The 20,730-nt window shown below is 46.1% G+C and overlaps 1 protein-coding gene across 1 annotated transcript; it reads left to right on the top strand.

Moving 5' to 3' along the window:
• Positions 1 to 1,540: 1,540 nt before the first annotated feature.
• TNFSF10 (TNF superfamily member 10) lies at positions 1,541 to 12,614 on the top strand. The gene is made up of 5 exons (XM_064165149.1): positions 1,541 to 1,730; positions 6,470 to 6,622; positions 8,412 to 8,454; positions 9,642 to 9,758; positions 10,978 to 12,614. Exons 1-5 carry the CDS (start codon positions 1,605 to 1,607, stop codon positions 11,421 to 11,423), a joined length of 885 nt encoding a protein of 294 aa, XP_064021219.1. The 5' UTR covers positions 1,541 to 1,604; the 3' UTR covers positions 11,424 to 12,614.
• Positions 12,615 to 20,730: the final 8,116 nt, after the last annotated feature.

The raw sequence follows: 20,730 nt of genomic DNA on the forward strand, positions 1-20,730 counted from the left end.
AGTCTTTCTAAAACCAAGGTGTTGAAATCCCAGTGAAAGTCAATGGACACCTCTTATGCCTTTGGAAAAGTTATTTCAAGGCTCAACAGTTTGGTGAAAAGCTTGCAAGAAGGAGTCTTAGAGGTCTGAAAATCAACCAAAGAAACCTAAACAAACCCAAAAGCAACTTCAGACAAAGAAAGCTCAACATGCACTTGGCATTCAGGCACCACAACATCAAACCTGTTGAGCCAGCAATGAGTGCTCGCAGCCCAGAAAGCCAATTGCATCCTGGGCTGCAGCTCAAGAAGTGTAGCCAGCTCAGGTTGAGTGAGTGGATTCTCCCCCTCTGCTCCACACGTGAGAATGTCATGTGTCCAGCTTTGGCGTCTCCAGCACAAGAAAGACATGGACCTCCTTGATCAGGTCTAAAGGAGAGCCATGAAGATGATGAGAAGGCTGGAACACCACCCCTGTAAGGACAGGTTGAGAAAGCTGAGGTTGTTAAAGCTGGAGAAGGCTCCTGGGAAATGTTATAGCAACCTTCCAGTTCTTAAAGGGGGTCTACAGGACAGATGAGGAAGGACTCTTCATCAGGAGTGTAATGATAGGGTGAGGGTCAATGGTTTTACATTGAACGAGTATAGCTATCTTTAGATGAGACATGTCTGCCCAGGGAGGTGGTAGGGTCGCTGTCCCTGGAAACATTCAAGACAAGACTGGATGAGGCACTTAGTGCCATGGTCTGGTTGATTGGACAGGGCTGGGTGCTACGTTGGACTGGCTGATGTTGGAGGTCTCTTCCAACCTGGCTGATTCTATGACTAGGAAGAAAATCTTCAGTGCAAGGGTAGTGTGAGTGTGGAACAGGTTGTCCAAAGAGGTTATGGATGCCCCATTCTTGGAAGTGTTCCAAGGCCAGGCTGGACAGGACTTTGAGCAACCTGGTCTAGTAGAAGTTGTCCCTGTCCATGGCAGACAGGCTAGAATGAGATGATCTTTAAGGTCCCTTTCAATGCCAATCGGTCTGATTCTATGGCTGGGGGAAGGAGTCCTGGCTAAGGGGTTGCAGTGGTAACCTTGGGCTGCAGCTCACATCACAGGTCCAAGTTATCAGCCCATAGGCACTTTTCGTTGAGGCACCAGCTCTCCAAGAGAAGCTGCGGAGAAGGACAACACAGCTTCGAAGTTCAGAGTCTCTCCTTACTCTTAACCAGAGCCTTCATCTCCCAAAATAATCCTACCGTTCCTCAGTGGAGACGGCTCAGAAATAGCATGCAACGTGACGGCGGGGACACAACCCCCCCACGCAGGGGCAGGAGGGCAGGCAGGAGGAGCTGCATATCCCGATAGTGACCGAGTGTCCCGACAGGACCCGCACCCCATCCCCCCGCCCCGCTCCGCGACTCTAGACGGGGCGGGGGGAGACCGAGTCCCGCCCGCTCCACTCCTTCAGTTGGCCGCGGGGCTGAAGCTGCCGAGGGCGGGCAGCCGGGGCGGGCAGTGGGGTGTACGGGCTGCCGGGGGCCGCAGTGAGCAGCGGGACAGCGGCGGGTGAGCCCCCAGCCCAGCCCCGCCGCCACAGGGACGAGCCTTCCGAGCGAGGAGCGCAGGCCTGCCCGGCCATGATGCTGCCCGCGGCCGGTCCCAGCCCCGGGCTGACCTGCGGGCTTGTGCTCGTCGGCGCCGTGCTCCTGCAGTCCGTCTGCGTGGCCGTCACCTTCCTCTACTTCACCAACGAGCTCAAACAGGTTGGTGGGGGCAGGCGGCCGGTGGGGGGACACCTCGCTCTCTGCCTTTGTTGTGTTTTTACGGGCGAGAAAAGGAAGGGCGGGCAGCAGCCCGAGTGCCTTGCCCGGGGCAGAAGCGGCTGCAGGTTTGCGACGCGGGCGGAGCTGGGGGCAGCTCCTGAGTGCGTGTGGATGGAGAGCTGCGGCCCCCGGCGCTCTGCAGACAAAGGGCTTCAGCGGCGGCTGCCCGCGCCTTTGTCCGCGCCTTTGTCCGCGGCGGCCTTGGGCCGAGGGGAGCCAGGCCGGGGACGGGGTTCAAGGCAAGAGCATTCACCGCGCTTTTGCATTTTGTAAGCTAGGCATTTTTGCAGAGAAGGGGCAAAATGTGCTGTTCATTAGAGGGCCAAACTTGCCGCCTCAGCGTATTGGAGTGCCCCCACAGCACTGCAGAAACGACACCGGCAGCTTCTGCCAGCTGGATAGCGATGCAGACAACAAGGGGCAAAACACTGAGAAAAGCTTGAGATGGTGCCTTTTAAATGCCCTCTCTAGGAAAATACATACTTCTAAGACAGTGACTAATCCCAAAGAAACTTCACCCAGACACAAACACTACAGGATTCGTCTGAATTACTTGTAAAATTCCCTTTGTATAGTCTGGGTGCTTTGATTTCCTTCCAGCCCGCTAGAAGCTGCCTAACGCTTTCCTTTTCTTGCAAAGTACTATTTGCATTGCAAGAAAACGACGTTTACTCGATATTTCCGTGAACCTTAATGTGTGTGATCAGACTTTTCACTGCCCCCGTAGTACTCAGGGTTTCCCTGTGTGTCTCGGCTAAAGTGCACTAGCCTGCTGGAGTTGTTTACCACTAAGTTGCTTTCTGTGGCAGAAAGGTAAAAGCTAAGTGTAGGTAAATGCATAAATGTAAAATGTTATGTTACCTGTACAATGCTGTGTTAGCTGTGCTTTTAGACCACACAAAATGTAATAGCTGGTGGCTTATGAAGTGTCAGAGCCCTCTGTGAAGCCCATTGTGGAAGGGCTGCGTACAGTATTCACAGTATGAGTCAACGCTCGTAGCTTGCAAATGCATGGACCAGGTTTTCCTGCAAAGTTTGTAGCTGTGGCTGCCCTCTATTTGGTAAAATGGAGGAGTCACAGAGATACGTTGGTTTTATGAAACCAGGTAACGATTCTGACAATGACAAAAAAAAGAGATAAGTGCATTCTGGTCTCCTCATGCATGCAGTTCAGAGTCCTTTGCTAACAAGCTCACCCATCTAAGTAATTAGTAACCGCACTTATCTCCTCCTTTTATTCAAATATATACACCTGGGACACAACCGCATGTAATAATACTTGCCCAAATGAAAACCAGCCTGCACTTGGTGGGAAAAGCTTAATTTGCCCACGCTGAAGTTGTTCTGGGCTACAAAATACAGGCTGCTGGCTCAGGAGGGTGTACCTAAGCACATCTAGGTGCATGTGCCATCTGCTGCACAACAAACAGGGAAGAAGCTTATCTAGGCACACAGTCTCCTGCCCCACGTGCACACGATGCACGTGGAATAACTCTCAAAAGGTAAACTGCAATTTCTGTCTGCCCATTTTTCTTCCCATTCTTCTTCCCAATATCAGCGTTAATATAGCTTCACCTGGGGCTGCACAGTCCACAGATATTTTTGTCTTTACAGAGAGAAAAATGTTCAGGTAGCAGCTGTTTGTTTGTTTCTCTTTCTACATCTGTAGTAGCTTGGCCAGTATGAATATGAGCATTTGTTCAACAGTTTTGCTATGGGAGGAAGTGCTGAGATGCAAGCACAATAAAGTTCATTGTGCTTCAGGATACAGGGCTGCACGGAAAATAGACTTCCTTCTGTTTTAAAAACTTAGTCCACACAGAACTCCTAGAATAGGGGAGAAGCTTTACAAGATCTTTGAAGACTTTGTGTCCTGAAAGGTGCCAGCACTACAGACAAACCTCGCTCTAGTATGGATAACAACCTGTCAGTGCCCAGCTTTCTCTGCCACTAAAACAGAAACACCAATCCTTCAGTACTCTCTGGTGCTGACACAAAATTGCCCCCGCTGAGGAGTTCAGAATGCATGCAAAATACTGTTGCAACCCCAGAAGAGTGAAATGCTTTGGGGCAAAAGCATGCCAGAGCAGAAAGGCAGAACTGTTTGCTTTCAGACTGGAGGGACAATCTCCGAGGTGGGCTCTAGCAGCTCTGGTAAGAGAATCAGAGAATCATAGAATGGTTTAGGTTGGAAGGGACCTCAAAGACCATCGAGTTCCAACCTCCTGCCGTAGGCATGGACACCTCCGACTACAACAGGTTGTCCAAGGTGTCATCCAGCCTAGCTTTGAACACCTCTAGGGAGGCAGCATCCACAGTCTCCCTTTGAAACCTGTTCCAGTGTTTCACCATCCTTATTGTAAAGAACTTCTTCCTAACATCTAGTTTAAATCTCCCCTCTTTCCCAGGCAACCAGCAACAGAACAAGGGGACACGGTCTCAAGTTGTGCCAGGGGAGGTACAGGCTGGATGTTAAGAGGAAGTTCTTCCCAGAGAGAGTGACTGGCGTTGGAATGGGATACCCAGGGAGGTGGTGGAGTCACCGTCCCTGGAGGTGTTCAAGCAAAGACTGGATGAGGCACTTAGTGCCATGGTCTAGTTGATTGGATAGATAGGGCTGGGTGATAGGTTGGACTGAATGATCTTGGAAGTGTCATCCAACCCAGTTGATTCTATGATTCTTCCAGTTTAAACCCATTACTCTTCATCCTGTCATTACAAGACCTTGCAAGTAGTCCCTCCCCAGCCCCCTGTAGGCCCCGTTCAGATACTGGAGGGCTACTATAAAATCTCCTCGAAGCCTTCTCCAGTCTTAAGAGCCCCAACTCTGTCCTCATAGCAGAGCTGCTGCAGCCCTCTGCGCATCTTCCTGGTGACATCTCAGCTGATCTTTTTTTTAAACTCATCAAACCTTTTTTTTTTTTTAACTCATTAAACTCTTCCTTGTTACAGAAGCCAGTATAGTTAATCTGTCAGAGCCCTTAATTTTGAGCGTGGTTTTACCTTAATTACTTCAAGTGAGTTCTTGAAACAAGAAATCTGATCTAAGAGGATCACTGTACTCCTCGGCAAAGGCACAGGAACATTCACAAGCACCATTTCACAAAATTCATTTCAGATAGTAGATGAATCTTGGTAGTCTGCTGCTACAAGATGAAGTTGCTTTTCAACTTAGTAAAACTGGCAGAATGGCATGAATTCTGTTCCTGGAGTTAGAAATCTCTTCCTAAACACCTCTGGTTTTTAACAAGCGACTTAACATTTGTTGTTTCCAATACCTCTGTCTCAAGGAGAGCTGAATTTGGCACTTGCAAGATAAACATATCTGTGTGGCAAACAAACCCACACTTCTTTAACATAAGAAGAGTGAAATTGAAATGTTAAACAACCAGAGGTCTTTGTTTGTTGAATGCTTTGTTTGTTGCTGATTGCTGTTTCTTACAAGTTCTTGTAGTAATTTGCTGGCACAGCCTTACCTTTAGAAAGCTGATGCGGGCAGCCACTGAGTCCAGGGCAGGCAGGAGCTGATCTCTGCTGGTATTTGCTGCTGGAGGTGGCAGGTTGTGAGCTGTACATGAAGCCACAGCGCCAGCTGGAGTTGGGAGTGTCGCTTGGGATGAGCTTTCCGCTCTGATGTCAGCTCTCCCAGTCAGATCCCTGTGGAACTAACGGCAGTTTGCCATTCATTCAAGCTAATCCATCCGAAAGAAAACATGTTTTCTCTGTGACTAGAGAATAGAGACACAGGCCCATGTCACAAGCATTCAGCATTATAAGCTTATTAGGACCCAAGTTCTGTAATTTCTGTGTGGACCACTAGGTCAAATACAGTTACAGAGATGCCAGACTGGATACAGGGAGGATGCAGAATGAATACATCCCAGCAAAAGCCTGCATTTTAAGTGGGTTTGATTGAAAAGACAGAATGAAAGCTACATAGGTCTGGTATTTAATTTCACCCTCTATGGTTTGTGAAGAAAAAATCCCTTGTGCAAAAGAGATGTTTTTCATGCACGATTAGAGCCACTGAAGAATTCACAACATTAGTGACCTGGTTGTTGAATTTTCACAAATCCTACTTAGTTGAGTGCCGGACACCAAATCTATGCCCACAGAGATAATACATCTTTCTATTAGGTATGCCATCATAGTTAAATAATAGTGTAAAATCAGGATTAATTACTTGTGGTCTCTGTACAGTCATATCACAGAATCACAAAAACAGGCTGGCAAAGCTCCTCAGGATCACCAAGTCCAACCTATAACCCTACTCTACAAAATTCACCTTAAACCATATCCCTAAGAACCACATCCAGACAACCCTTAAACACATCCAGGGTGGGTGACTCCACCGCCTCCCTGGGCAGCTCATTCCAATGCCTGACCATTCTCTCCTTGAAAAACTTCTTCCTAATGTCCAATCTAAACCTACCCAGTCTCAGTTTGAGGCCGTTCCCCTTTGTTCTGTCTCCAGTTACCTGTGAGAAGAGACCAGCAGCAGCCTCTCCACAATGTCCCTTCAGGTAGTTGTAGCCCTGAGTAACTTGCACCGTACTAGCAAATGCTTTAAGAGGTAAGAAAGCATGTTCCTGAGCACAGTGAATTTAGTGACATACCTCAGCTGAACATCTGCAGAGCACATCACAGGTGAAAAATCTTGGCTTTCCCTTCTGCTGCAGCTCCGGGACACGTACTCCAAGAGTGGCATCGCTTGTCTCACCGGGGAGGAAATGGGAAATTTCATCCAAAACTTGGATCTAATTGAAAGCGAAGACAGAGTGGCTGATCCCTGCTGGCAAGTAAAGTGGCACCTGGGAAAGTTAATTAAAAAGGTATTTGGGAGCTGACATGCTGAAACAGTGTGCTCGATGATATTACAATTCAGAGAATCCTAATAGCAAAGTCAAGGGCCGGGGGGGGGGGCTCAGCTATTGTTTTATTGCAGAGCTATAGTCAAGCCACAGCCTCAGCTGCAGAATGCTTGCACTGAAGCAAATAGAACAAAGGCTAACTGGATTCACTACGTTCAGAAAATAAAGCAAAGAACCAGGAGATTTCAGGCACAGGTTGGCTTGCCTGAAATACCTCAGGTTGGAAGTGTTTACCTTGAGCTTGTTTTTTCCCTGTCCATAGAGATCACACTGCTAGCAGAGCTGTCACTGACTCTTTGGAAATACATGGAGACTAGCTTGAGAAAATAAGGTGAAATGTAGCGTGGGGAGGAGTAAAAAGGTGCCTAAGGAATGGTTTAGTCATAGGCTGTGTAGTGTATGAGGGAAGGAAAAAGTGAGCATTGGTATGGTACTTTCCCAGCTCAGCATTCAGAGAATGCTATCTCCTGCATGACTTACACAACTTTGGCTATAGAGAAGAAAATAAGCATGGCTGAAAAATCAGGAAGGCTGAAATCTTCTGGAGTGGTTATCAAAATCCCATCTCCAGCATGTAAAAAAGCTCATCCATAATAATTCACTTCTGGCTGAAACTTACCTGGCAAATCTTACAGTCCTTGTGTTTGTATTTATAGATCTCGCCTCCTTTGGTTTAGAACTCCCTGAAATTCTGCATAGAGAAAACACTGCTTTTTTTAGTGGACAGCATGATTGATTAAAAAAAAAAGATACCCTAGGTAATGATTATCAAAGTAATGGTGGTGATAGTGATAATAATGTTAATGGTGATGATAATAATGATAATAAGATAGGTAGATGGTGGATAGGTAGAGAGAAAAGAGAAGGGAAAGGGAAAGGGAAAGGGAAAGGGAAAGGGAAAGGGAAAGGGAAAGGGAAAGGGAAAGGGAAAGGGAAAGGGAAAGGGAAAGGGAAAGGGAAAGGGAAAGGGAAAGGGAAAGGGAAAGGGAAAGGGAAAGGAAAGGAAAGGAAAGGAAAGGAAAGGAAAGGAAAGGAAAGGAAAGGAAAGGAAAGGAAAGGAAAGGAAAGGAAAGGAAAGGAAAGGAAAGGAAGGAAGGAAAGGAAAGAAAGGAAGGAATGAGAAAGAAAGAGGAAGGAAGGGAGGGAAGAAAGGAAGGAAAGAAGGAAGGGAAGGAAAGAAAGGAAGGAAGGCAGAGCCCATCAGTAAGTGGCAATACAGGGCCCATGTTAGATAAATCCTCTCAAACTATCTACATGCTGCAGCATCGTCAGTAACCAAACTGGTTGCTTTCTGCAATCAGCAAATAGTTACAAAGAAGGGGAACACACAAAGAAAGGTATGCTGGTTTAAAAGGTTAGGTGGATAAATAGGTGTAGGTACAAAAACAAAGGGAATTTAAGTTCTCAGAGCTGAGATCTCACGGAAGTGCACACTGCCAAGTATTCTGAGAATGGAGAATGTGAACTGCTTGTACAGTGTAGCTCTTCTTGTTTGTGAAAAGCATGAGGATAAAAATCTTCAAGCCCAAATGATTGAGCTCTCTTGAAAGTGTTTCCCCATGCATTTCATTAGCTAGAGGGTGTAAATGTAGAAATACATCATTACAACAAACTAACAGGTTCTTTTACTTGCTTATTGATGAAATCCAGCATACCTTTTGCTCAGGAGCTTGAGAAAGCGGTGTGTTTTTCCCTGCACCTATCAGTTCTTGGTGATGTGCTAATTCATTTTCTCTGTCTTTGTTGGCAGATGATTTCAAGAAGCTACAAGGAAAACGTATCTGCAGTCAATGGTACAATAATAATTCTATTAACTGGCAAAAAGGAGCTGCTAGTGGCACCTGATGTGTAGTGACTGGAGGAATTTTTAGAAGTGCAGAAGACACTGACTAAGATCTTGTACTGGCAGCGAGTCATCAAAAAATGATTGCTTATTACTGGAAGGCAAACTTTCAGCAGCCAGAAATATGGTGGAGTGGTTAGAGCAAGGTAACCAAGGTGGATGCTGAGGACTTGGCTTCTAAATCCCAGTCCCATTTAAACAGTCGGCTCTCTCAGAAGCAAGCAGCACTGATCTCCTATGCACGTCAGTCAGTTAAATAATTGCTCTGCTGAAGCTCATGCAGCTCTAAACACATTGAGCAAGAGCATTATGACCTCCAAATGGAAATTCGGAGTAAAGATGTTGAATACTGCAAGGATTCATAGAATGGTTTACATTGGAAGGGACCTTAAAGATCATCCAGTTCCATCCCCCTGCCATAGGCAGGAACACCTCCTACTAGAACAGGTCACTCAAGGCCTCATCTAATCTGGCCTTGAACACCTCCAGGGAGGGAGCAGCCACAGCCTTCCTGGGCAACTTGTGCCAGTGTTTCACCACCTTCACTGTAAACAACTTCATTCCTAATATCTACTTTAAGTCTCCCCTCTACCAGTTCAAACCCATTACTGCTCGTCTTGTCATTACAAGACCTTGTAAATAGTCCCTCCCCAGCTTTCCTCTAGGCCCCCTTCATATACTGGAAGGCTAATACAAGGTCTCCTTGAAGCCTTCTCCAGGCTGCAGAGTCCCAACTCTCATAGCCTGTCCTCACAGCAGAGCTGCTCCAGCCCTCTTGCCTTCATGGCCTCCTCTGGACTTGCTCCAACAGTTCAATGTCCTTCTTGTGTTGGGGGCTCCAGAACTGTACACAGATAATGAATGTGAAAATATGGTACTGTGGGTTGTTTTTAAGTTGTCTGTTAGCAGTTTGGGGATGGGAAAAGAAAAAGGATAACAAATAGGTATGTAAAGGCATTTCAAGGAGAATGAGAGTGGAAGAGAAATTTCATCCTTACTGGCTAACATACCCAGCATTCAGTCTATGATGTAGTTAAACACGGCATACCTGTTCCTTAAAATCAGGCCAAGTGGGAGAGATGTGCTTTAGTCCATCCTTGCTTCTGATGTGAGGTTCCTTTTCTGGTCTTTCCTCAGCTGAAAGAGCTCTGACTCTGTCACAGAGCGACGGGCCGCAACCGCGTTCTCCCATCAACAGGATCGCCGCGCATCTGACGGGCAGCAGCAATAGGAGGAACTCCCCATCCCCACGCAGTAAGGAAGAACCTTTAAAAACAGTTAAAGATCACAGAAATTACTCTCTTGTTGCTAGCCTCGTGCTCACATATGCTTTTTAATACTTGCATTTTACTAACAGTAAGAAACGAGTCGTAAAAAAAGTCATCCAGACAATGCCTACTCTCACAGAGCAGGGAGAAAGACCATTCCCTCTGGAAATCTCTCCTAACTTTTCTTCTAGAACCTTCATTTGGGGAAAAGAGTAAATATCCTTCCCAATGTTAAGTTTCCCTCTTTTCTTCCCTTTAATTTCCTTCTCAAAGTTGTGTGAGTCCCAGCTGCTATAGTGACAGACCTACTGGGAATGCGAGACGCATGCAGGACAGGTTTGGCATTCAGGCCATATTAACAAAAGGCTTGGTAGAGTTTCTACAGGTTTGGAGGGTATCAGACACAAAAGGCCATGTAAAATTAGTTACTAAGGAATGATGTGATGATTTTTATCTCTTTGGGAGCACAGAAATTAAAAATAAAGATAGTTGACCTGAAAAATTGGATGTGGCACTAGTTGATGTGGTGGTGTTAGGTCATAGGCTGGACCTGATGGTCACAGGATGTTAAGGGTTAGAAGAGATCACTGAGTCCAACCCCCCTGCGAGAGCAGGACCATGCAATCTAGTTCAGGTCACAGAGGAACACATGCAGACAGGCCTTGAAAGTCTCCAGAGAAGGAGACTCCACAACCTCTCTGGGCAGCCTGTTCCAGTGCTCTGGGACCCTTACAGTAAAGCAGTTCCCCCTTGTGTTGAGGTGGAACCTCCTGTGCTGCAGCTTACATCCACTGCTCCTTATCCTATCCCAGGGAACAAGTGAGCAGAGCCTCTTCCCCCCTGCTGACCCTCAGCCCTCAGATATTTATAAACATTTATTAAATCTCCTTTCAGTCTTCTCCAAACTAAAAAGCCCCAGGTCTCTCTGCCCCTCCTCATAAGGCCTCAGAGGCCTATTCCAACCTCAGTAATTCTGTGTTATTCTGTGTGTGATTCCTATGCAGAGCTAAACAGCTCAGTCTTGGACCTTCAAATTGCTTTGAGAATGGCCCAAATGAGTCACTGGGCAGAGCAGGTTTCCTTACTTTGTTATTAGAATTCAGCCTCCCCAGCTGTTAGAAAGGACTGCTCCAACCAGCAGACTCCTGGCTTCACTACCTGGCTTTGAATTTAACTTATTCTCTCTTTTTTTTCCCCCCACCAAGTAGATTCCTTGCCCAGAAGAGGCAACGGACACAAAATAAGCAACTGGGAATCAAGGAAAGGCCACTCTTTCCTTTACAACGTGGAGCTGAGAAATGGTGAGCTGGTGATACCCCAGACAGGCTTTTACTACATCTACTCACAGACCTATTTTCGTTTCCATGAAAACGAGAACGAGGATTCAGATCTTTTGGTTCAAATCAGGAACCCCAAGCAGCTTGTCCAGTATGTTTACAAACTGACTAATTACCCAGAGCCTATTTTGCTCATGAAAAGTGCAAGAACAAGCTGCTGGTCCAAAAAGGCGGAATATGGACTTTACTCCATTTACCAAGGCGGTGTCTTTCAGCTGAAGAGAGAGGACAGGATTTTTGTCTCTGTCAGTAATAGTGACATAGTTGACATGGACAAAGAAGCAAGTTTTTTTGGAGCCTTTATGATTGGTTAAAAAATTTGAGCCAGAAGAAGGCAGTTTTCCTAGACAGGACCAGCTTAAAGTTCTTTCCAGTGGGGGATGGTAAGGAGAAGCTGTAGCAATACCACCGACACTAGACTCCCCTTTCTCAGCTCATTCAGCAAGAGGTCTGATTCTGCAAACTGCTCTTCCACCAGCAGAAGCTGGCTGCAGCTTGGATGGCAATGCTTTATGCAGGCACAGGCACAGGCACCATGGCCAGGCTGGGAATGTGTGAGGATTTCACATGCCACAGATGATACTTTTGGCCAAAACTCCAGCCAGTTGAGATCAACTCACCACCACCTCCAGAGATGCTCCACACCACCAGACGGGTTGGAAGATCCTCTAGATCCAGTCACTCAAGGCTGAGACTTTTCATGGTCTCCATTGGGACCCCATCTTGAATATCTTGGCTCCTGTAAGCAGCCTGTGCAAGGACTGCATCCTGGATGCCCGTGGAGTTGCTCTGGAAGCTTTTCGTTTGAACCTGAATTTGACAGAAGCTGAAAGGCTGTTAGAAGCTCAACCGGCACCTCTTCATCTCGTCTAACCAAGCACTTAAGCACCTAATTAATTTGAAGCACACAGTCTGACTCAATCAGGTTATTTACATGCTTGAAATTAAATATGTGCTTAAGCATTTTTCAGGATCAGGGCTTGAGTAAACACATTTGTCTTAATCAGGATATTGTACAGAAAAGCAGCTGCTGAAATGGCACCAAAGAGGTTTCGAGATCAATCAGTGTTTTGATCAGCACATGGTGATAGTGCCTATTTACTTAATTGCTGTGCTGCAGAGGTTTCACTGGGCTTCCCATAGGTTCAGTAATGTGCTTGCTGTCACCCTTGTTGACAGCAAGTGCTTGAGTCAGGAAAAAAAAAAAGGGTGTTTTTTTGTAAGCATGGAATTCTATTAGACATTTGCCACAGATTAAGCATGGCTCTGCCATGTTGATTTGTACTGGCCTGTATTTGGTAGGGTGTCATGCTGAACAACACCCCCCTATGACTAATGTTTTAAGGAAAATGACCACAACTATCTGTACTTCAACAGGAGCTGCACATTGAGGTAATGCTGTTTTGATTTTGGGAGTGGGTGGACAATTTTCATCGTTTGGCATAATTATGGCATAAAAAAAGAGAATTTTGCTCTATTTTTTATGTCCTTTTTTTTTTTTTTTTAGAACTGGCTGCTAGATTTAACTCTGAGTAGAACTGATTGATAATTAAACAAACAAAAAAAACCAACCACAGGGTAAAAAAAATATTTCCAAGTGGTGTAAGCCATGTGGGCTGGATCCACAGCAAAAGCCAAGCAGCATAAATCAGCACATCTGTAACACTGGCAGCAGAGTGATGCTGGTTTGCATCATGAATGTATTTTGCCCAGGTTCAGAGGAAACTGGGGAAAAGAAGGTGAAAATGGAAGAAAATTGGAGGGCAAGGAAGACAGTTGTTCTGCAAATGCTACTTTGTGTCAGTGGAATGATGCCAGCAGCAAGTCTGGTTGTCTGTATTTGAATATGCTATAAGGTTGCTGTGGGAGCCCTCACATTGACCTCCACATTTGGTGATGGAGTCGCTGTCCAGCCCTTTCCCAGGGACCTCTTGAGTGCGTGCACATCGTTCATCTTACTGCAAGAAGAACTGAGTAGACACAGGCACCTGGCTTTGTTTGGTCATTCAGAAAAGCAGGTATGTAGGTTTACTTCAATACCTGTGTTTGAGCAGCAAGAGAAGAATTTTAGGAGTGCTCTTCCCCTGTCACAGTTTGGGCAAAGAAATGCACTGCTGATAAGTTTCTTCTTGCTGGTCTGACATAGCTTCACATGTACTGTGTTCAGTGGTAATCAGATATGTGAAATTCCTCCTTACTGGGACACATGGGGTTGCACTGTTCTCAAATCATCTGTTTTCAGCAGAACAGAAAATGGTTCTACCTGTTTCTTCCTGATGTCAATATTGAATTTCAAAAATTTCTGCCTGCCAGGTAGGGCTAGGGAGAACAAAGTCATTCCCTGCACATCCAGATGTCTGCTAGACTAGAGAAATGATTTCTCTAGGTTCTCTTTGCACAGGACTAACACAAGTTAATAGGTTTGAGAGGTTTGGGGTTTTTTTTAGCAGTTTTTTATATTAAAAAGTTGTTTAAGAAGTGTTCTTTTAGGAGGTTAAAATCTGTGAGAAAGGATTTGGGATTTACTGGTGGCAGCTGAGAGTCAGAAGCTCTCCCTGTGGCTAAGAACCAGTCTGGGTAATGGGCAGGGGTCATGGCTGCTGAAAAGGACTGGAAGGAAACCTTGAGGACACCACAAACATGCAGTTGATGCTAAGACAAACCACTACACAGATTATATCTCTCTAAGTTCTCAACTCAATATATTCCATGCCTGCCATCACTTAGGAAATGCTGCCTGGCATTACCTTCCTTGTTTTTCCCTAAATGTACATATTCTTGGTCTCTGGATGCAGAGCATATTGCAACAGGGATCACACCAAATAATCGTATTCTGTTTCTGAATAGTCCAAAACCAGGCTTGCCAGATGCTGTCTGGGGGGGAAATTACCAAGCAATATGAGACAGAACACCTTTGAAGACCAATGGACAGAAAGATGCAGCAACTTCTGTTTGTACACATTTGCACCTTGAATCCTACTTCTCATCTCACTTTCTATTGAATGACAAATGTAGCAGATTTTTATTTGTGGATGTAGGTTGTGGTGACATGTAAATATTGTGATTTTTCTACAAGCATTTTGTATAAAACATTTCTAGTAAGTAGCTACTTAGTCTTGCAGTGATTATTGGTGTCATCTGATGGCTTCCAGAACAGCAGCCCTGCTGAGAATAGGATCCCTAACATTGGTACCAGTTATAATCCATGCAGTGCCACTGACAGTTGCCAACAAGGGGACAGAGACCACTTACACAGGGGTTTTAAAGCAGAGGTAAACTGGAGATCTCCTAATTGTTTTGCTTGGAAATAGCCTTTAAGATCATCAGGCCCTACCATTAACCCAACACTACCAAGTCAAACCCATGTCACTAAGCACTGTAACTACACTTTTAAATCGTGGGGTTGGTGTGATCCAAGTACAGGACACAGTGGTTGGCCTGGTTGAACCTCATACCACTGGCTTCACAGAATTACAGAATGTCAGGGGCTGGAAGTGACCTCGAAAGCTCATCCAGTCCAACCCCCCTGCCAGAGCAGGATCACCTATGCCAGGATCACACAGGAACACATCCAGGCAGGTTTTGAATATCTCTGAAGAGGGAGACTCCACAACCTCCCTGGGCAGCCTGTTCCAGGGTTCTGTCACCCTCACAGGGAAAACATTCCTCATGTTTACATGAAACTTCCTATGCCTCAACTTCCACCCATTGCCCCTTGTCCTGTCATTAGGCATCACCCAGCAGAGCCTGGCTCCATCCTCCTGGCACTCAGCCTTTATCTATTGATAAACACTGATGAGTTCACCTCTCAGTCTCCTCCAAGCAACACAGCCCCAGCTCCCTCAATCTCTCCTCATAACAGAGATGTTCCACTCCATCATCTTTGTGGCTCTGCACTGGACTCTCTCAAGCAGTTCCATGTCCCTCTTGGACTGGGCGGGGCCCAGAACTGGACACAGTGCTCCAGATGTGGCCTCACCAGGGCAGAGTAGAGAGGCAGGAGCACCTCTCTTGACCTACTAGCCACAGCCCTTCTAATACACCCCAGAATGGCATTGCTCCTCCTGGCTACAAATACACATTGCTGGGTCATGGTCAACCTCCTGTCAACTAGGACCCCCAAATCCTTTTCCCCTTCTCTGCCTTCCAACAGGCCAGTCCCCAACCTATACTGATGCCTGGGGTTGTTCTTTCCCAGGTGCAAGACTCTACACTCGCCCTTGTTGAATTTCATTCAATTTCTTCTTGCCCAGCCCTCCAGCCTGTCCAAGTCTCCTTGGGTGGCAGCACAGCCTTCTAGTATGGCAGCTACTCCACTCAGATCCCTCTCTAGAGCCTCCCTATCCTCAAGCAGCTGGCTTTAGCTCAATTCCAACAGTCCCTGCTTGGCTATCCACCTGTTTTTTTTTCCATCAAAAGCAGATGCCCAGCCAGGGCATAAGCAGACAGTTTCTGCAGGATGTTGATGTGGGAAAAAAGTTTCAAAGGATTTACTGAAGTCCAGGTAGATGACATCCACAGCTTTTCCCTCATCCACTAAGCAGGTCACCCTGTCATGCAAAGCAATCAGGTTATTCAAGCATTATCTGCCTTTCATAAACCCATGCTGGCTGGGTCTGATTACCTGGTTGGGCAGGGCATACCACATGATGGCACTCAAGATTATCTGCTCCATAACCTTCTCCCTGCCCCAAAAGCAAACAGGATATTATTTTTATCTAAAACTTGGATATTAAACCCAAATGAACCCTGGCAACTCAACAAGACATGAAGGCATCATCTAATCTGAAGCCCAGCCCTGAGATGGGAGAAAAGGCAGTTTTGTCCCACATGTGTAGAAGGGCTGCTGCTGGAACAGCAGCAATATGCCACAGCAGGTTAATTGATTGCTCCTAAGGGACAAAACCCCCACCATAGCCACCCCCAAAGGCTCTGTGTGTCCTGGCATCACTGTCCCTTCCCTGTTCCCAGTATTCTCACTGTCCTGGGCTCTGTGAGAGCCCTGCACCACTGTTCTATGCACCGCACATCTACCTGATTAACAGAAGGATGCTTGACTTCCTAACGGACTCATAAGCTAAATGCATTTAGCCCACTGTTTGTGTTCAGCTCTATTGGGAAGAGATGGGCATGCCTCAAGGCTCAGTAATCAGATGAGTAGGTCTGCGTCTGTGGCTCTCCTGTCTATGCTGAGCCCCTGCCCACTTCACTGGGGAGGATCAGCCCCACAACCACAGCCCCAAACCACAAGGATGCCCATAGGTTTTCAAAAGAAATCATTCCTTTCAGAGAGAGTCCTTTTATTTCAGCAGAGGGTTCTCTCTTTTCTGGTGTTTCCATGGGAAAGAGGAGATGCCAGCTAACTGGCCTTTATTGTACCTTTCATTACTTCATGGAAACAGGCTATTAACTTAGTAAATGTAATTATTATTGTTTGGATTACAGCAGGACTCACCGCCCAGGCAAGGGCAGGGATGCATTTGCTGTACTCCATGCAAACAGTTAAAAAGCCTCATTCAGACAATGAGGTTTTGAGATTCATCATTTTAGTGTTTACATTACATCTAAAAACTAGGGTCTAAGAAAAGACTGAACATAAGGTCAATAAGCACAGTGAGGCAAGATCTCATTCATCCCTCTGGGGTACCTTGTGCCATTCAGTAGCAGAAATGGAAGATAGATGAGGATGTCCATAGAACCATAGAATCAACCAGCTTGGAAGAGACCCCCAAGATCATCCAGTCCAACCTAGCACCCAGCCCTAGACAATCAACTAGACCATGGCATTAAGTGCCCCATCCAGGCTTTTCATCAACACCTCCAGGGACGGCAGCTCCACCACCTCCCCAGGCAACCCATTCCAATGCCAATCACTCTCTCTGTGAAGAACTTCCTCTTAATATCAAGCCTATACCTCCTCTGGCACATGTTGTTGGGTCTGGCCCAGTTTTACAGGTGTGTTTTTTTTATTTCATGTGGAGTTACATGGAAGTTTCTAGAGTAGCAATTCTCATCAGAACCACCCAAAATGCGGTTGTCCATAACTTCTCTCTGTACTAGCAAACTGGAATCAGATGTTGTGTCACACATTAAAAATAATTACCCTCTGATTACCAGGGTACCACAGTTAACTGCCTGCCCACCACTTCCCTGCTGCTTTGTACATCATCAGAATCACAGAAACGTTCCAGTTGGAAAAGACCCCCAGGATCATCAAGTCCAACCATTAATCCTACTGTACAAAGTTCACCCTTAATTCATATCTCCAGGTACCACATCCAAACAACTTTTAAACACATCCATGGTTGGGCAGCCCATTCCAATGCCTGGCCACTCTTGCTGGGAAAAAAATGTTTCTTAATGTCCAGTCTAAAAAACATTTTGTAACATCCAGTCTAAACCCTACCCAGTGGCAGCTTGAGGCCATTCCCTCTTGTTCTATCACTAATTATCTCCGAGAAAAGACCAGCAGCAGCCTCCTCACAATGTCCTTTCAGGTAGCTGTAGACAGTGATGAGGTCTCTTCTCAGCCTCCTCTTCTTCAAACTAACCATCTCCTGTTGCCTCAGTTGCTTTTCATAAGGTTTATTCTCCAGACCCTTCCCCAGCTTCGTTGCTATCTTCTGCACTCACTCCAGCACTTCCATATCCCTCTTGCATTGAGGTGCCCAAAACTGAACACAGTACTCAAGGTGTGGCCTCACCAGAGCCAAGTACCAGGGGACAATCACCTCCCTATCCCTGCTGGACCAGCCAGGATCTGATCCCATGCCTTTTCCTGAGACATGCATAACCTGAACCTCTATGGACATTTCTGTTCATGTCTTCTGGAGGTTTTAGAGGTGACATTGAGCTGGGACACTGGGTTGTGACAGAAACGCTGTCAAACTGCTCATGGTCAGTGAGACAGGGCTGTGGCTTGTGGCAGCAGCCGTAAGTTTATCAGCTCCCCAGTTTTATGGGCTGTTCTCCCAGAGTTAACATAAATCACACTCCTCATCTCTGAGGCACGTACGGCCGCACCGAGCACATCACATATATAACGCTCACAGCATTAGCAGGCATTAGGGAGCCCAAAGTTGTTCAAGCTGCCTTTCAGAAACCAGCAATTTAAACACAATAGAACCTGAGGCACAATTTCCTCCTCGAAATACTTCCAATTTTGTCTGACGGTGAATTCTTCAGTTGGCTTTCTTCTCAGTTTGTATTGGGTTGGGGCTGTTTAGTCCCTATCACCACCGTGTGGAGACAAAGTGGATTAACTGCAGGATTTGCCGGTGAGCTGAGCCAAGGCATCACTGCCCACTTAACAGGAGGCAGAAATATCAACAAGAAAGAATAGCTGAAAATAATTAACTATGCAATACCATCCTGCATGCCCTAGCATTGACAGAACTTAATTGGTAGTGAGTGTTAATAAACCTGTGTAAGTCAGGTGAACATTTCCATCCAGAGCCCAGAGAGCTTTGAGGCAAAACCTGTGGATCTTCTTTAGAATGTCCAACAATATAAACCAAGAAAATGTAGGATGCATCTACTGCTCTCATGCTAGAGAAACTATTGAATAAACACTAGCTTTAACTCAGAGCAAACAGAGCTGCGACCAAGGAACCATGTTCTCCCTCCACACAGTGGACAGGTCTAACCATGAGGGACATGAATTCCCCCGGGGTGTGACCTGCAGCACAATGAGCTGAAGTGTGGCAAAAAGCTAAGTCTAAAATAGATGCCTTTGAATTAGGGGTGTTAGAGCACAGTTTTCCTGATTAACAAATGAGCAGAGTTCCATAGCCTGCTTGCAGATGTTTACTGCCATATAAGCAACTGCAAAGTCATTTGAGCACATTCTGGGGCTTACATTAAGTTGGATTACTGCTATTTCATCAGCACTGCTCACCGATGGTAGTTGCTAAACTATAACCTTTGAAAGCATGCACCAGATGCTGCCTTCTGTTCTTAAAATACACGTACAATGGAAGTCAACACATCCTCTGCCCTTGGAGATAATGAAAAAAACGAATTTGCTTTTCTGCAAGTTCTTGAGGTGCATAATTTTTAAATGGGAGATCTCTCCCTTGAAGTCTCTTTTCCAATTTCTTCCTCTCCCCACAATAAACCCAGGATCATTCTGAACTCAAAACCTTCAGATATTTCCATGACAACAAACGACGATATAAACAAGAATTAAAACTTCATTGGAGGAGAAGAAAAATGGGAAGAAGGGAACAAAGGAAAGAGATTCCAGAACTCAGTAAATAGAAACTCTCCTCAATCTGCACTGCTTAACACAGCTTTAAAGCTACTGAAGAAAAGCACTGACATTTTAAGAGTTCCATGAAAGGTGAATGTCCATTATAATGGGCTTTTAAAGACCTCTTTTGTTCATACATCCAGTTAATGGATAAAACTGTGAATAAAAGTACTTAAACTTTTACCTACCTGTTTCTGTCACCCGAAACACAGCGGTGACTTCGCTCTTCTCTGCGGTTGTTAAGGTAACACAAAAGCACTGTTCTTGCACCTCAGGGCCAGCAGATAACTTCCCGGGGCCTAAAGTCATCATCCTTCACAGCTCTTGCATCTTCTCTCACCACTGTCCTTAAGTATATGGAAAGCAGAGACAGCAATTCATTACTCTGCCTAGTTTGTGATCTGTCAGTTTCATAGACTCACAGAATGGTCTGGGTTGGAAGGGACTTCCAAAGACCATCCATTCCAACCTCCTCTGCAGTCAGCAGTGGCATCCTCAACTAGAGCAGGTTGCCCCAGAGACTACTTCTCAAGTCTCACCGTGATTATCTCCAGGGACGGGGCCCCAGCCACCTCCCCTGGGCAACCTGTTGCAGTGTTCCACTACCCTGATTGTAAGGAACTTGTTCCTAACGTCCAATCTAAATCTGCTTTTCTCTAGTTTGTCATATCCCATCAAAACTGACAGAGAAATCAGAAAGAACCAAGAAACTGGAGCCGCTTCTCTTCTCCCTCTGCTGACATTTTCACTGGTCCTGACCCCATGAAGAAAAATCCTCCAGAGAAGCCCTTGACTCATGATACCCTTTAAACAAGAGGGAGATGGATGTTTCTGGATTCAAACCACAACTGCCATTTCTGATCCAAGTGGCTCATCACTCAACACACCCAACTCCCAGTGAATTAGGTGTTCACTTGTTGCATTACAAGTGCAAGCTGTCCAGACCGCGCACAAAAGTCTGGGAACACTTCACTTTCTGTTACTTGATTTTGCTACAGACGCCTCAGTTCAAGCAGTACTTTAACAAGGAATAAAGGCTTGGGTGGGGTTCGGTTTTGTGTTTTCTGAAGAAGAGGGAAGGGGAGAGAGGAGAGGGACGGGGAGAGAGGAGAGGGACGGGGAGAGAGGAGAGGGACGGGGAGAGAGGAGAGGGACGGGGAGAGAGGAGAGGGACGGGGAGAGAGGAGAGGGACGGGGAGAGAGGAGAGGGACGGGAGAGAGGAGAGGGACGGGGAGAGAGGAGAGGGACGGGGAGAGAAGAAAGGCGGGAAAGGGAGAGAGGCGGGAAGGGGAGATAGCAGAAAGGGGAGAGAGGTGGGAAGTGGAGAGAAGAAAGGAAAAGATGGAGGGGAAAGAAAGAAAAGGAAGAG

This window comes from Pogoniulus pusillus, chromosome 26 (assembly GCF_015220805.1).
Source record: "Pogoniulus pusillus isolate bPogPus1 chromosome 26, bPogPus1.pri, whole genome shotgun sequence".
Taxonomy (NCBI): Eukaryota; Metazoa; Chordata; class Aves; order Piciformes; family Lybiidae; genus Pogoniulus; species Pogoniulus pusillus.

Excerpts from the sequence above, each read along its gene's own strand:
- TNFSF10 (XM_064165149.1), top strand. The coding sequence starts at position 1,605 with ATGATGCTGCCCGCGGCCGGTCCCAGCCCCGGGCTGACCTGCGGGCTT. Across the intron at positions 6,623-8,411 it reads TGGGAAAGTTAATTAAAAAG|ATGATTTCAAGAAGCTACAA; the intron begins GTATTTGGGAGC and ends CTTTGTTGGCAG. Across the intron at positions 9,759-10,977 it reads GAACTCCCCATCCCCACGCA|TAGATTCCTTGCCCAGAAGA; the intron begins GTAAGGAAGAAC and ends CCCCCCACCAAG.